Genomic DNA, 17,534 nt, shown 5'->3' on the forward strand with positions numbered 1-17,534 from the left:
TCATTGAACCCACTGCTCACAGCCGAAACCCCACTAGGGATGAGGTCAGAAAAAGGCATGAGTCGCCACAAAGGCCGGATCAAATGCTCCTTTTATCACTGTTACGTCATCTTACTCCCATTCAGGGACGCCGAAGCCTGGGATGGATGATAGGTTGAATCCTGCGTACGAAAGGTGAGCAGAAGTTCTGTCTCCACTAGTAAGAACAACCTGAGGAAGCTTCTGGGACTCAAGAAAAAAAAACCTACAATATTGGAGAAATTATCCAGGAGACAACTTTCAAATTAAAGCATCCAAAAATACTTGTAAAGCAGGAAGTCATCCAACATCACAACTGCAGGTGGGCTCTGTTCTGTATGGATCCCCGTCCTCAAGGTGAGCTGTCTGCTACTGTATCACTCCACCAAAGGTCAGGGGGTGTTCTGACTTCAGTGGTGAACCCCGCTGTAGAGAACTGAACTACAGATGCTTGTGCCGCGATGAAAGTGACTTCACAGCTACTTTCTAGCACCCGGAGGTACGACGAGTCTCGGCGATCCGGGTCATACTGATTGAAATATTGTTGCGCTCTTCCACCTCTGCTCACCTCCACCACTCAGGCTCTTCCATCCTGTGCAGATCCCTAATTAACCCCCCCCCCCCCCCCCCCCCCCCCCCCCTCCCCCCAGGCAAAACTGGAGAGGGAGAGTCTCTTAAATCTCCCTGAAACTGTTAGCAAAGTGTTCAGGAGAGAGAGAGAGAGTGAGGCTTGGCGGCCTCGTACGCCCATTGGGACGGCAAATTGACTGTGAGAAAAGGCACTCAGCTGCTGGTTTTCATCTTGCGCTCTCATTTAGGATCTTTTTTTTTTGAGGAAGACGTCCATAAAAGGGGACGGCTTGCTGTTGAGTCAGGTGACATCACATGACATCACAGGGCAGATACGACAGCTTCCTGATGAAGTCACGCCATATCGGAATATCTTTAACTGCAGCACAGACTCGCGTCAAAAGGTTTCTTCAGACATTCAGATTATTTTGGTGACCTTGAAAAGGCAGACGTGTGTTTTTTTTAAAAAACATTTTAATGATCCTCAATGAGGAGAACCATCTAAAACAACATGATTTCTCAGGATAATCCCAGTTTCAGACTGAATCCCATTTATTCCTCATTAACGAGAGGTGAATGTGATCAGATAGCTAATTTTGTCGCGCCCTGTTTTGTTACATCTGAATGCCTGCACAAATTAAATTCTATTAGTCACAGGTTGGTGCGGCGCTGAGCGGGGGAGGGGGGGGGGGGGGGGGAGAAAGTGACAAATGAAGCGTTTTGGGGCTGATCCTGGCTGGCGGCGTGATGGGATCTCTGCCTAACATCTGGTGACGGTGATAAGGGCGGTTCCCTGTAGGTCTTCCCTCTTTGATGGCTTTCACACAGCGCGAGATGTGAAGATGTGTTGTAATGCTTCAGAACACCTTTGATATGTGGGTCTGTGGATACAGAATGTGATACTACTGTGGCTTTACACATTTCCTCCCTCGGCATTCAGGGGGAAAGGGAGCTTTTTCTAACAACTATCCATAATAATGACTTGCTGCTGTTACACACATTAAATAAATAATAGAACATTTCTGAGTTCTGGCGTAATTTTGACGTTTTCAGAGAAAATTGCTGAATTAAATTGCTTACTTTAACGTAATTACAATTAATGGCGTCTAATTATGCCGATAATTTGTTTTGAAAGTTCACTGCTTCCCGTCTCCTGTATTTTGCTTGACTCTCTGGCAGCTGGTGGAGCATTCATCAGAAATAACCACATATGTTTTGTAATACAAATACATATTGTAAGCATATTTGTTGTGATTTATCTTCCCCTGGTAAGCAGTGATGCTGCGTGTATGTCTAGGGCTTTTATTGTGAAAGGTAAGAATGAATGTCCATGTTCTCGGCGTCTACGTGTGTTCCTCGTCGCCTTTCAGTTTAGTATTTTTTGCTATATTTTTTTGCACTTTAATTGCCTCCTCAGTGTTTTGTTCGCTCCGTCATTAAAACACACTTTTTGTCAGGTTTCACCTGCATCCTCTTTTGTTTTTTACATGTGGGTCGTTTTTTTCTTTTTTTTGCATTTCACCAGCTAAGTGAGAAAATGTTTTTTTTAATTGCTTGTCACTTTTTGATTTGAGTCAAAAAATACATTTTATGGCAGTTTCACGGCGACTACAACGCACCCAACTACTGCATCGCATATGACCTCAAAATATCATTCAAAATATGAAAACCGAAAGCTTTTTTTTTTACTATTCAGTTGTCTGTGTCCTGATGCAGAGGATGGATTTAATGTGTGTTTTTAAAGACAATGTGTACTGTATATTCTTTGATGTTTCACGACTGTTTAAACCCGCTGTGGGAGATATTCCAGCTGCATCGCTGGACTCTCTGCCCCGAGCGCCGCCTGTCAGGCTCTGTGATGGGTTTCAAAACACCACCAGTCACCTGGAGGAACACCTCGGGAATCTCCATGCCGTTTCTGACAGAGTGATCGGGATGAGCCACGTTCTATTATTGCATATCATGCTGTATGATCACTCAAAATCACATCAAATCTGAGACTTAAAGCTTTGGTCCACATTCTGAAAATCAGTTGAGCCTCTGAGACAGATTTGAAAAAAGCATCCCGCCCCCCCAACCAAACCCCTCCCCTCAGTGTTCCACGATTGGACAAGGCGGGATGAGGAGGAGCAGGGGAGACGAGGGGATTGGATGGAGGGTACAAGCCAATGGGAGCCTTCCGGAGCAATGGCTCCCATTGGTCGATTTCTATGCAGGCATACGGCTGAAAGACTGAATGGATTTTTTTAATTCCAAATCGTAGACCATAGCTTTAAGTGTGAATTGAAAGTTAATAGTTAGTTTTAAGGATATAATGGAATGCAGGCGGGTCAGAATTGTGAATCAGGATATGCAAAGCTGAAGCTTGAAAGACTCTCCCAAGCCAAAAATAAATATGATTTCTGCTCAGGAGTGCCTCACATTCCTCTCTGTTTTTACTTCATTATTTTATATTAATATTTTTAGGTTGTTGCCTTCGTTTTTATGATCCAGTGTAACAAAGTTTCTGGAGTGTAGTTTAACCAAAGTTGAGTGAAAGTCAGAGGTGAAGTATTAATAATGTACATCCCATCAAATGCATATCATAAAGGCTGCAGTAACTTGTCTCTTCAGTGAGGTTTTTTCACCCGATCACGACGTGGTGTGAAATATAGGTCTCGTATCATCTTCTCCCCCCCACAGGCGAATACCTCCCCCCGATGGAGAGCAGAGGGAAGAGAGGAGGGAAACCGAGTCTGCAGCTCCGGGGTGTGATCGATACGGAAATATATCAATGGTGAACCCTACGTCTCATTCTGGAGATCCATTCGGACGCCAATGGGAGTGTTTCTTTGTACTTCACCAAAGGGTAAAGCTGTCCGTGCAAACAATACTCCGTTGCACTCTCACTTCTCTCTGCTGCTGCTCATCCTGACACATGACGGCTGAACGGAGAGGAGCATCGTTTGCAGCCATTTCACAGCCGCGGATGATGGCTGAAGGCAGTTTGGGCTTTTTTTTTTTGCACCAAAAATGTTTCAAAACATTCATTGTTCTCAAGAAAAAAATGTTACACATTTTTTGTTATTTGTTATTGATAATAGCAATTATAACGGAGCAGTTTCACTGTTAACGTTTGAAAGGAGCGTAGAATCAGCTGATGCCTGACCATTGAAAAGAAACCGCAGGCCGAAGTTGGTGGCATATCCCGTGTATTTGCGGTGCTGCTGGGTAAGAAACAAATCAGCAGCATCTTGCGGCGCTCCACTCCCTTAATAGCGAATACATGAAGTTAACCGGCGGAGGGTGTATTAAAAGCTTGTACCAGAAAAGTATAAAATGTCTCCTTGAACCGATGCTTACGATGAAGAAGTCATTCTTGTTTTGTTTGACCCCATTGGGAATAAGGCCAACGCTGCTTTACAGTCCATTCTCCTAATTCAAATTCATAGAGACCAATCATTGGGCATGGAAAGCTCCACACACACACACACACACACACACACACACACACACACACACACACACACACACACACACACACACACACACACACACACACACACACACACACACACACACACACACACATTTTTCTCTATTCCCAACACCTGACATTGTGCTCCGTAAACAAGTGTTACTTGGCAGTGATGTGTGATGAAGAGCAGAGCCGTACACGGTGTAACATATCTCTCGTTAATTGGAATCGCAGATTTCCTTTCTGTGGAAAACCACATTTAATTCAAAGCCTTGAGTCGTCGCATGCTCTCATTTGAAACTAAACAGAGATTATCAGAGTGAGAAATGAAAAAAAAATGGAGCTTTTGGAATGTCTGGTTGCCCTCACTAATTAGGAGCGCTGTACATAGACACCGTGCTCCACTGAGGAGCAACCACACACACACACACACACACACACACACACACACAGTCAAACCCTGCACTTACTCATCAACACACTCACGCACAACATGCTTTCCTATATTGTTTACAAATCCCCCAGAGATGAAACTTTGCAACAGAACAATATCTGAACGGTGTGCAGACAAACACGGGTCCTCGGGGTCTGATTGTTAGAACGAGAGTTCTTCCAGTCGAGACATGAAAGCTACTCGCACATTCTGCCCTCGTCTCCGGCTTCGCACTGACCACAGCTCTGTTCCCACCATTCCTAGCCAGCGTCTACTTCTCTCCATGCTCTGCAGAATCTGATAATGATGCATCCAGCCAAGATACTGTGACACAAACATCTCACGGGCTCGCCGTCGTCTGAACAAATTCCCCGAAAACTTTCAAGAGCGGCACGTCAAAGTGTCGGCCGGCCGAGTTTAGATTGAAACATTATGGATTTTCTGAAGGGGTCCAAGAAGATGGGAGAAAGAAAAGAGCATCTGATTGGTCAAATTGGACTGAAGGAGAGTTTAAGACGTCAATGTGAAGCAATAAGAGGCAACGCGGCCATTTTGCAATGCGGTGCAATCATACCTTTTAACTCATTGTAAGTTAGTTTGATGCATCAAAAGCATTTTCTGTGAATTCATTTGGATTTTCAGATCACACATTTTATCAGCATCGGTTCCGATGGGATTGTTCCACTGGAACAGGAGAACCAGAAGTGCTAACATGCTAACGCATTTCCTTATGACTCGGCCGTTCTGGGCCGAACAAAACGTGCATCGCCTTCAAAACATCAGATGAATTGTCAAGAAATGACTAACAAGAGAGGAAGGAGAACAAAAAGGACGGTAACAACCTGTAACGAGGGGTTGCAAAGAGGACACTGCTTCTTTTCAGGGGTCGTAAACCAAGTAAATGCTACATTAAGTGATGATTTTTTGTCCAACAATGGGGGAATCAATTCAGGTTTTTATTCTCTTTCTCCTTTGCAAAAAATACAAATTACAGAAACATCATCCAGAGTGTGTGTAGTTTGCTGTGTGTTCTTTGCCTAAATTAATCATCTTGACAACGGCTGGCCACAAGAATTAGTCTTTTTAAAAGGAAAGTACAATTTGTCCAGATCAATACAGAACATACAGCTCAATGATTTCTTCAGTGTAAATATAGGTTCGCAACTAAGCTGAAAAGCAATTAGACCTGAAACTGATGAATGAACGCTATTGCATGAATGTAATGGAAAGTAAATCTGAGTTGAGAGTCGATGGTGAGACACATTAAGGAACAAGCAAATCCCAATTCATTTACTTTGTGCAAAACTTAGTATACCATTGTTTTTTTGTAGTATCGACTGAGTATTTTTCAGGGAGATAAAGATGTTTTTTCCCTTTCTTGAAGGTGAACAGTAGAAGTAACTCTTACCTGGTTTGGACCCTTCAGCCACGGAGCCGTTGTAGACCTGGTTCTGAAACTCCGGTCTGTTGTCGTTCATGTCGATCACATAGATGTAGAGGTCGATGGGATTCTCCACCTGGTTGCCGTTCATATCCACGGCGTGGGCCCGCAGCTGCCGATGCACGGAGAGAAGAGAAGGCATCATTAGCATTCACCGCTGAATAGGAGCCGGGATAAATATTCCAAAAGGAGCTCATCTGACAACAGGCCGCTGCCTTGATTGATATGAGACTCTGCAGACTGTCTGGACTGGAACAAACTCGGCCCACTTTGACTTTATTAATTGGCAACTTCGTCAAACTGGCAAATGTTCAGTTTCTTGCCTGCCAACGGGGGCACGGGTGTCCCGTCGGTTTCTTGGCATCGACCACAACAACACCGAGAGGGGCAAAGTAGCCAAATGTTCCAGACACACAAACACACATCTATTTTATTATGAGCACAGCTAGAGGCCTGAAATCCCAAAAAAACTCAAAGAGGTGTTTCCACTCAAGCTGTGTCTTCCTCTTTTGTGCGGGGCGAATGTTTGTCTCACGCTTGTTTTGACAAAGCCGGCCATTTGGATGGACGTCTCTGACTGATGAGCTGTTCCTCGACGACTCGCGGCGAGCAACGAATCCGGAGAGCAAGGAGGGAGAGGACGAGGCGGAAAAGGCGAATGAGACGGGGAGGAGAGCGACTGAGCCTTTTGCAAGTAAATGAGAGATGAAAGCACAAAGAAGCCGTGGGGGGGTGTGGGGGGGCACGAACAGGGAGCACTGACAAAGGCAATCATCATCTACAGTGGGACGTCTTAATCTCCGGCGCTGCTGTTACCCAGCCTCCACTCCCCACCAATCCCCACTAATGATATCTAACATAACGCAAAGCTTTGTAATAGCCCTGGAACCAAACCCGCCACTGAGCACTGGGACTTACACCACTCCCGTTCAATTGCACGGGGATCCATATCCTCTGCCCAAAAAAGGTTGTTCACTCATAGCAAGGGGGGCTCTCGGCTTGGCTAACGCTGACACAACTGGCAGCGTGATGTTTTGTCCGCCACGCCGCCGTAGAGGATCCGCCTGCCGGCCGATTTACGGGACGCTGTGATGTATCGTGTGTTGGCGTGAAGGGTTGAATGGCCAAAACACTTCTGTGTCTGACGGTCGAGGACGTTCTCAAAACGCACTCCATCGACACATGTTTACGCGTGCTGACGTGGACAGAAGAGCCCAGCCAATCAAAAACAGCTCTCTTTAGCCACTTAATGAGCCTCAAGATGCTGGTTTTCCATTGGCTGAAGCCCAGCAAACAAATGTGGAGAGGAGACCCAACAAACAAACAAGGCCAATCTGTTTTCTCAGCTGTGGACCGCTTCAGTGTGTGTGTGTGTGTGTTAGTGTGCGATAATGAATAGTGCATTTTTGTTGGTGGTTAACGGTGTGTTCCAGCCCTTCTGCCTGTGTTTGTACATCCCTGCATACTTTCTCATATTGTGTATACCTCTATATTCACATCTGTGTGTGTGTGTTTACAGGTTTCTGTGTTTGTGCTTCATGGAGGAATTGGAAATGTGATCTAAGGGCCTGGAGGAGTGTGTGTGTGTGTGTGTGTGTGTGAACCCACATCAGTATTCTGCAGGGCGAGGACCGACCACAGAGGAGAAATACAGTTCTGACCCGGTGGTCCCTTTACCCTCGAGCCGGGCGCTAAATTGATTTTTCATAAATTCATTCTGGTTCAGGACGATGTTTAAAAATGAATAGATTCTCACTTTAACTTTGGTACTTACGGCGCTCTCCCGAGCTCCCAGAGTTCATAGCAAACGGACAGGCGCAGGTGAAATATCAACACGGCAGAACGTGCTCATCAATGTGAGCAGTTTGTTCCCGAAATACTGTTTTCTCAGCAACCTCCGGCAAAAAACGCCGCCCTCTGTAAAGTTTGTCTCGGCAGCAGGACTAATATATTCCACGATCTCACACAGAGCGGCACAAGATGGCTGCAGCCGGAGAACACCGACGAGAAAGAAGAGCCGGTTCCCTCATTGAACCTGTGAGGAGAACGAAGGGGATGAAGACGTGTCATACAGTTGTAGGGGAAGTGAATGGAAACGCATACGATATTATTATCTGCTTCAGCCGTTTATCTACCTGCCAATAATGATGGACGTTAAATATATACTTCTGATAATGGACTCCTCAAGGAGCGATCCTATCAGAGCTTTAGGTGATCCTCAAAGCAATGTCTGGTAACACTTTAGATTAACACACATTAACCATGAACTAGTTTGTTATTAGCAAGCATATTAGTAGCATTTTGGCTGTTTTTAAGCCGTTATAAATCACTTATAATGCCTTATTCTGCATCATATTCTGCAACTACTGTGAGAGTTTTCCATCAATAATGTCCTAATCACTGCTTATTGATAGTGAGTTAGGGAGTTGTTGTAAACCACTTAATAAGAATAAGCTAATAAGAACCTAGTTCAACAAAAACTGTACATTTTATCTTTTTTTTTTAATTTTTGGACTATCTTTCCCACATTTGTGAATGAAGAACATCAGACTTTTGGGGAAATCACTGACTGGAGATCTTACTTTAATGCTGAGTCATAAAGTCATCACTTGGTTTACTACACATGAAATAGTATTAGTAATAGTAATAGTATAGACAATTATCAAATATTAAGATTATACAGTGAATTATTGGCCAAGTGTTTGTTTTTTGGAAACATTTTTTAAATGATATAAAAAGGAGAGAGAAAGTGGATCATACCATGCTTTACTTTTACAAGTTTAAGGTACTATCTTTGTTTTTTGACCATGTTTAAGCTTGACAAACATGGACTTGCATGACTGTTATTTTTATATTTCATTCATCAATGCAATATTTTATAAGGGGTGCTGGGACTCACTTTAGGGTGCTAAAGGACCCCTAAAAACAGATGTGCAATTGATGTTCCAGAATAATAGACTTCAACTATAAACCCTCATGTCTAACAACATATATAAGAGGAATGGATGGATCCAGGAGGGTCCTAACTGGTATCATAACTGGTACGTCTGTGTAAAACACACACACAAACACTCACTGTGCACTGAGATCATGCAAACCAGCCCAAAACAAACACAGACATTCCTGTATTTGCTCATTTCTCCGCGTGACTCAGAGGAGATCTGCCTGACAAAACTGAAGCTCAGGCTAACACCCACTCTTCTCATCTTGCAGATCACTTCCCCCTGGTGCCAGTCTGTCAAAAACACCAGCCTCGTCTCTCTTTTTCACTTGAACCCAAAACTAACAAGCAAAGTTTGGCCTGTGGAAGCACAGCGGTGCTGGGAACTTCCTGTCTAGTTGAAAGAAAAGGAAGCAATGGGCTAAATTTCCCACGGGTTAAACAGCGGCTACGTTCTCCTGCACCGACTCATACATCACATCACAAGCAGCGCGGGTCGGCGGGAGTCTAAACAGGAGCGCCGCTCGACTTGAAGAGCCCCTCAACCTAACATGCTGTTCTCACTACAGGCAGTGTCAAATAAGAACTGTTTACTGAGCGGCCGCCCTGTCCCCGGGACCAATAACCCGGCTGCTTTATTGATCCCAATTTGCTGGTTGAGTGTAAGAGCAGATACGGAGAGATTACAAACAGCAGCCCGAAGGTAGCCGGCGAGGAAACAAGAGGCTCATCCAAAACTAAACACACGACAAACCAATCAAGGAGGCAATCATCTAGAGCCTGGTGTTTGTTCATGCGTGTGTGTGTGTGTGTGTGTTCAGACCGAGACACCGATCCACTCCGCTTCGTCCCATCCCTCCTCGGAGACGGCGGCATGCGTTTTTGAATTAGCTCCATCAGCAGCGCGGCCATCGATCACGCTGACGGCTGTCGGCGAGTCTGACACCGGCGTTAGATATAAACTGAAACCATGAATGTGTGTGTTATGAAGCGAGCGTCACATGGTCTGCATTAGTCATTCAGTAATCCACAAACCCTTACCTATAGCACTCTGATCGTAGCACTGTCGCTCTTAAGGTACTACTTTACTCCGATGAGGACCTAACACTTTATCGGCAATGATACGTTGTGGTTTCTTTGTTTCCTTCTTTCGACAAATGTACTTATTGTAAGTCGCTTTGGACAAAAGCGTCTGCTAAATGACCTAAATGTAATGTAAATGTAATGTAAATGGGTCGGGGTCCGTGTGTGGGCGGGGTCCCTATGTGTGCAGCTGTCAGCCCGTACCTTTGGACAGCACAGCTGTAAAGGGCAGGAGTTGTTGAAAAGTGTGTGTGTGTGAACGAAGAAAAACCAAACACACGTCGAGCATCAATCAGCATTCATTCCACACACACACTCTTGAAGCTGCACCTGCTCATTAGCGCTGATGCTAAGAACAAAGACAAACTGGTTTTCTTGCACTCCACCTTGGGTTTCCGTCTCCCTGCCGTAAACCTCGGCCTGCCAGCTGGAGTGTCCGTGCGTTCTGTCCTCCTTTCATTGGACGGCCTCGGGCATCAATCAGAACCCGGCGTTTAAACGCTCTGACTTGTGGTTTTGTTTCAGCGGGAGACGATGGCGTTGGAATGAAAGGTGGATGAGGAGAACAGACGAGGCACGTTTCTATGGGGATGGTTTGGAGATAATGAGACGGGCCTACATGGAGCTGGAGGGGGAAGAAGATACGACTTGCTTACATGGAAGGACGCTCTCTCCTCCCGGTCCAGGGGTTGGGTGACGAACATGTTGCCGCTGATGGGGTCTATGTTGTAGATCCCGCTCGGGGGCTGATCGGCGCCGGCTCCTGTGATGCTGTAGCGGATGCCGACAGCCTTGTCCTGATCTGAGCGGATCTGAGAAACAGAACCAGAGAAACAAGTTCAACGGCGAGGAGAATTGTGCTTTCTAGTCCCGTTTTTTTTTTTTTTCCTCTCTCCACTCGCAACAGAAAATGATCAGAGCGTGGAAACCTGCATTGTGAAATCAAGCCTGAAGTCTGAAAGGGAAGTGAGAGGACATGATGTTTGATAGATACATAGATGAAAACATTTCCACTGCCATCTTTCTTTTGTGCTCACGCTTTGAACCTGCTGGTAAAGAGTTATAGATATGGAGCCGCTGATGGATGATGCGTGTCTGACCTGTTGAGGTTTGGGTTTTTCCTCACCGTCATGGCAGCTTCTCAGCGGACCCTGAACCGCCGTAAAAGGACCTTAATGACAGCCGTGATGGTATTTCTGATGGGCGATGGCTGGGATTATTCATGCTGCTATTCTCCAGCTCGTCTGACTGGCGCTTAATATCTCAATGTTCCACCTTTAACACACCAGCTGTTATTCCTCACACCATTCGAAATGTGACATTTAAAGAGTGATATATCTCACTCTGAACAAGTTTCAGCGTGGGCGCCGCCGCTTGATATAAAAATATCAATACTTTTTGCTCAGCACCTTGCTGACTTAGAATAAGACAAAGGGAGATGGGATTGAAGTTTTTTCTTTCAGCGGCATCGATTTTCAATGGACTTGAAATGTTCTGCTATCTCAGCGCACAATACGGCAAAGTTAAAGTGACTTCTACTTATAAAGCAAAGAATCTCTGTCTGTCTGTCCGCCTGTCTGTCTGCCTGTCTGTGGCGATGGTGCTTGAATAACACAGCTCTGTTAAAATAGTAAAACTATGAATTATTCATAGTAAAACTTTTAATACCATACAGTAACGATACGTTATATGTAACCAGCAACATTATCGGATAAATGTACTACTACGATATTTTACAGTAGTCGGCTATACAGCCGGGTTGAATATATATGTCTTAGTGCTCTGGGGGCCTTTTGTAAGTTATTTCAGTGTATAATGAGTTTGAATATTAACATAATCAAATAGTTTTTTTTCCTATTTAAACATCATAATATATCTGCAGCTGTTGGGGGTCATTTTAGTTCATGGCAGGCGAATACCTTGTTGAATTGATCCAACCCTGGTGGGTTTTTCCACGAAGCAGATTGTTTTTTAACCAGTTATTCGGATTCATTCAGTCAGTATTTATTCTTATAGCTGGAAACAATGATTAAAGAAATGATTTATTTGCAGCTGCTCGTCCCAGGTTGCAGGTCTATGAGTGATTGATTGGTTTATTTAAGTGTCAAACACCATGGTTGGTGCCCAGCCCTCATGGGCTTATTAGACACTAATCATATTCATCAAATAATAATCTCACAGTTACATCCATGATAGCCACGTGAGACAATAAGGACACATCATAACATAACGTAACCATTAAAAATGGATACAAATACAAAAGGATTGTCATGTAGGATACAGATATCAGGCCTTTTCTGTAAATGTTGCCAAAGCAAAAACATCATTTTCAAACAATGAGTGATTTCCCTCCTCACATGTTACATTTGAGTCATTCTTAGTGGTCTTAAGAGGTAAAATGATTTTATGTCAAGAGGATTTTGTGAGGCAGAATTATCTTCTTTTTTTTTTTTGCACATTTTCCTACCTCGGAAATCTTGTGACATTCAGTAATTATCCAGATTAACAGGAATCCCCGAGTGGCCAAGCACTTATTTAAACCATGAAGATCCATCTCTATATCAGCGTCTCCCCTCCGAATTCAGATTGATTTCTTCTTGCATTGGGACTGAGCCATCACTATGGTTACAAGTTACAAGTCAGAGGGAATAATCACAGAGTCAAATGGAGAAAAAAGGGAAGGCTTTTTCCTCTCAGTCTCTATCTTTTTTTCTCCCCCTCCCATGCAATTTGCCTGGTCTGTGGGGCTGCAGATCATGCATGAAAATGAAATTACTTCATCCGTTCAGCGGTGACGGCGGCTTCTGCATAAAACATCTCTCTGTTTGAACATGATACCCTCTCTCTTAATTTGTGACGTGGTCCGCCCACACTCCACTGTGGATTTCCATTTCCTGAGCTCACTTCAAACGGGATCCGTACGTGGATCCGGCAGGTTCAGGTGTGATGGACAGTGTTGTGTTACACCTATCAATCAGTGCACTCGGGCTCTTCTACTCGGCTTACATGTAATCGCTGCCGCGACGACACTGTAAGACTGATTGCATTTATTATTCACGACGGCCGCCGTCTGCCAATCGAGTGCGATGAGATGACGCAGAAATAATAACATAATTCGATGGATCACCCTCATCATCTGTGTCATCAGACTAAGTAACAGAATGGATGGAGTAATGAGAACGTTCTCCGTGGAAGGAGACAATCGTGAGAAATGAACGCACAGCAATAAAAAATGGATAAAAAACAGTTCCCGCCCATCTATTTCATGCATAAGAGGCAGCTTGGGAGTCACATGTGTGTGAAGTGAAGTGTCTGATAGAGCCCGACCGATAAAGGATTTATAAGGCCGATACCGATACAAATGTTTGTTGATTTAAAAATCCGATATTCTGATATATATTGGCTGATATTTTTAATTTTTTTTAAATTCCAGAAACGCGTCACAAAACATTAACAGATTTCCCTAACATTAGTTATTTGTAGTTATTTATGAGTCTTCACAAAAATAATATGATAATGCAGTTTAAAAATAAACTTGTTTATTTTATTGTCACAACGGAACATCAAAATATATTAAAGTTCTGATAAATAAAATGTATAAAAATACAAACTTAAGATATAAAACTTAAAGTCCTTTGAACAAAAACTACTAAAAGACTTGGTAAGCTTCATAAATATAACTTCGAACAAGACTGGAGACAAATTCTGTTGAGTTCTATAAGGGTGTTTTGTATTCATTTATCTGCCATTATAAATGCCGATAAATGCTGATACCGGTAGTTTGGAAAATGCTTAATATCGGCCCACCGATATATCGGTCGGGCTCTAGTGTCTGACAGGTAAGAGATTCTCTGTGAGCGAAGCAGAGGATGAAAAACACCGGGGCTCAGTTCAATAATTAACCAGGCCATCATGTAGACACACACACACACACACACACACACACACGTGAAGTTTTCACCCTCTGCATCCGGACGCCGCGTGTCTGATGGCGTGTGCGCCTGAGCGTTTGCGTGCGACGCTTCAAAGCGGCCCACCGGTGGAACGGCCCCGAAAGGAGACGCGTCACGTGATCTCTGCTTCCACGCCTGCTTTGCGTTCCGCATGGAGGCCACCTGAGACCAGATGTCACATCCGCTGGTGTCTCTTAATGAAGGCTCTTTATATCAATAAATTGAGTGAATGATCTCGGAGTCCCGGGGATCCCCATGAGTGACAACTGCTCGATTGAGCCATTTTAAAATGGAAGGCTAATGATGAAAGCTGGGATTTCCATCCTGCCTCTCCCTCGCCCTCGCCTCTCTCCATTGCCATCTTTCATTCTCGCCGTCACTTCGGTTCCTCCTGGCTGATAGAATGACTACTAATCATGCAAGGAAATCGCAGACAGAGGCAGATGCAAGGGGGACTAACTGGCTGTCTGTCTCCGTCAGATCAAACCAGACATCAGATAAGTGACCTATTTGTAGCTCTTTGAGAGTGATTTCCTTGATTACTGACAACCGCTGGGATCCCGCGGGACGGGCCATCAGCGCCAGAAGAAAGAGCGGGATGGAGACGCGGGGAGCCGAGACAGTGGGGAGTCGGGGCGAAAACGAGATGAAGAATTAGTGTTCAGTTAAACTCCTCAGGGTGACGTAAAGGCACACAAACAGACAGAAAGGAACGTAAAGGAATAAATTTCCGTTCGTCGAGCTGGCTGCCTAATTAGCCCAGTATGAAGTTTCAGTCCGTCCAAATGGGCTTTAATTGATCCGAGCCCGTATGATCATCCTATCTGCATAAATAGTCTGATGCCGACATAAACAGGGACTAATTTGCTGTTGATTTTTAATGGTACTCAAAAGGCAAAAGCCAAACAAAGCAGCATTCTGCTGTGCAAAAGGACAAGCGTGGAGCCGTGGTCCTTTTTACCCCCCCGGCAGTATCCAGGAAGCAACGATCATTCAACCAGGAAGTCATTAAAGGACGGTGCGCTGCAGGCACCCATGGGATCATTAAGGGTTACTGTGTGCTACGGGCTAATGTCACACAATAATGGGAATCTGTAGTTTACACTCTTTGATGGCCTCTTTTATATCTCGTCTGGGCTTAATGGTTCAGGCCCGAGTTGTAGTCCTTTGGTTTCACACACATCTCTTTATTTTATAGCTCTTTATGAGCTCAGTCACCTCACTTTGCCTTTAGGGCCCATCAAACACCCCCCACGGGTTACACAGCCTCGAGAGCCACACCAGGTAACCATGGCAACGCTCAACACCGCACATCTATCAGACGCCGTACTTCCAAAATGACCGATGGTGCTGCCGCTTTTTATAAATCGATCAAATGCTCGACTGAGGGTTCAAGTTGTGCAAATGTCAGCGATGCTAAACGGGTCTCTTAATGTCGAGGTGAACTAGGATTTTCAGGCAAATAAGCAACTGCCGGTTGAACCGGATCCTGTGCATTTAACCTGCTTTGCAAAGGTCAAATCTCTGAAGATTAACAGTGGCTTTGTGCTGAATGAGGTGGAGACGGCTTCTCTGTTTGCTTCTCCTGTCGGTGTGAACGATGAGCTTCAGGTGTGAAGCAGCGTTTTCATGTGTGATCACATTCAGTGTCTTTTTAACGTGTGGATTGTCTATATTTGGAGGTTTCTTTCCCCCGTTTTGAGGGTGTTGTTAGCTCAGAAAATTTAACATTTATGATATTGGTCTATATAAATAAAATTGAACTTTACCCATGGTGGTTTTATTCCCTTTCATCTATCCTAGGGTTAGATTTAAACTATTAGTTTGATTAAACTATGGAATTTAATGCTCTAACAATGTGTTCTTCTCGTTAACCCGCAGACTGTAAATAAAAAGTGGACGTAGTCATCGTGATGTCACCCGTTGGTTTGTGGACTACCGTTTTGAAGCAGTTTGCCTGTCGCCATCTTGGATTTTTGCAACCAGTTAAGGAAGTGACCATATTTGGACCGTGAAGGAGTGACGAACACCCCAGAGCGGCACCCTGACGGTTAGCTAGTTTCCATAATTTGAGGTCAACTTTGCAGCTAAGTGTTAAAGTCATCTTTGTATATAATAGCTCTGGTAGCCGGGTAGCCCCGCCCCAAATCTTTATCATCTATTTGACTCTAAACGGGACCGTCGTTTACCAAATGAACATCCTGCTGTATCGAAGAAGACTTGAACCATAAACTCATGTTTACAATGTTCACTGAGGTAATAAATCATTACAAGTTTGACTTGAGTCGCCCTCTGTTGGCCAGTAGAAAGAATGCAACTTCTCTTTTTAGTCCCACACTTTTAACCATAACCCAAAAATAAGGAGCAGCATAAATTCATTTTATTACGTCGCTTTCCAAATATGGATAACCGCTACCACACAGCGGCCTGCTGCGTGTATGCGAGTATGTTAGTTCAAGCGAGTAGAGCCAAACGAATGGTATTTCTGTGCTGAGGTGCATTGTGGGAGGAAGTGATGCCAAACACACACACAGGGCACAGACAGGCTATGACTGAGCCCTTCTGGAGGCCCCTCAGTCACGCTTTCGCTGTCATAGCTGTCAACCTTAATTAACACAGCGCCTGCCAAATATCTTTAACAGAGGAGTCTAGAGCCTGCTCCGCTTTTAGACTCCGAACTGCCGCCTGTTTACGTCCTGCTTATCAAATAGAGGGAACCATTCAGAATTTTGATCATCCAAAATATACACAACGAGGCAAAGTTCAGGATTCATTCGAGGTGTCCCGGCCGGTCCATCGTGTGATTCGGGGGAGGCAGAACACAATCAGCAGATTTTTGACAGCTCTATACAGAGTTTTAGAGATAACCAAATCTAATTTGCTCTCTGATGCTCTTACTCTTCAAATAGCGTAGTGTGAATTTCCAATCATTTCAGCCGCAAGCTCGTACGTCTACTTTCTATTTGCTTTACTGCTCCTTTTTTTTTTACTCCGCTGCCTGTCGACTTGGGGAAGTGCTGGAAAGCTACTTAATGGTTTTAAAAATATGCTTTCATTTTTTTCTCCCCCATAGCAGATCCACAGCAGCTCTGGCACCGAGTGGTTTTAAAGAGAGGAAATGACACTGTCTTTGCTGCAAGAGAGTGCTGATGTTCCTATCTCTCTGCCTTCAGTGTCACCGTTGGGTTTAAAATACTCCCATCTGACAATAAACCTTTGCACTTGTGGCGATGCTGGGATGCCATGTTGAACAGCATCATCTAAAAGCATCAGCGCATCCAGAAAACTACACAGCCATCGCTGTTTGATAATGTCTCATCTCTCCCCGCTGTTACACTGTTTCTGTTTTCTCTTTGTTGAACATGAGGGAAATGGCAAAACTACATGCTTTTTAACTTCCTCTTAAATTCCAGTTTTGCATCGCTTTGATCCCCCCCGACTGTGTGCTTGTCACTCTTCAAAGCTGATGGGGCACAGGCATTCAAATCATCTGATAGGCCATCCACACAAACATCCCACAAAACGACAGAAGTATGAAGCCGAAGATGAAAGAAGGAGAGAGAGAGAGTGAGATAGAGAGAGATAGGCTGACAAATGGAAACAAAATGTGGGAGCTCAAGTTTTCTTCTTTTTTTTTT

The 17,534-nt window shown here is 44.3% G+C and overlaps 1 protein-coding gene across 2 annotated transcripts in view; it reads right to left on the reverse strand.

The window, feature by feature from the left end:
* Nucleotides 1-17,534, reverse strand: part of cdh4 (cadherin 4, type 1, R-cadherin (retinal)) — a 174,911-nt gene that overhangs the window by 31,490 nt on the left and 125,887 nt on the right. For both annotated transcript variants that reach the window (XM_084026410.1, XM_084026411.1), the window contains exons 6-7: nt 10,600-10,755; nt 5,887-6,031 (exon numbers count right to left, since the gene is read on the reverse strand). In XM_084026410.1, coding sequence (XP_083882536.1) covers nt 5,887-6,031; nt 10,600-10,755 — 301 coding nt within the window. The remainder of the gene's footprint in view (nt 1-5,886; nt 6,032-10,599; nt 10,756-17,534) is intronic.

The sequence above is a fragment of the Eutrigla gurnardus genome, assembly GCF_963514095.1.
Source record: "Eutrigla gurnardus genome assembly, chromosome: 2".
NCBI classification, from domain to species: Eukaryota; Metazoa; Chordata; class Actinopteri; order Perciformes; family Triglidae; genus Eutrigla; species Eutrigla gurnardus.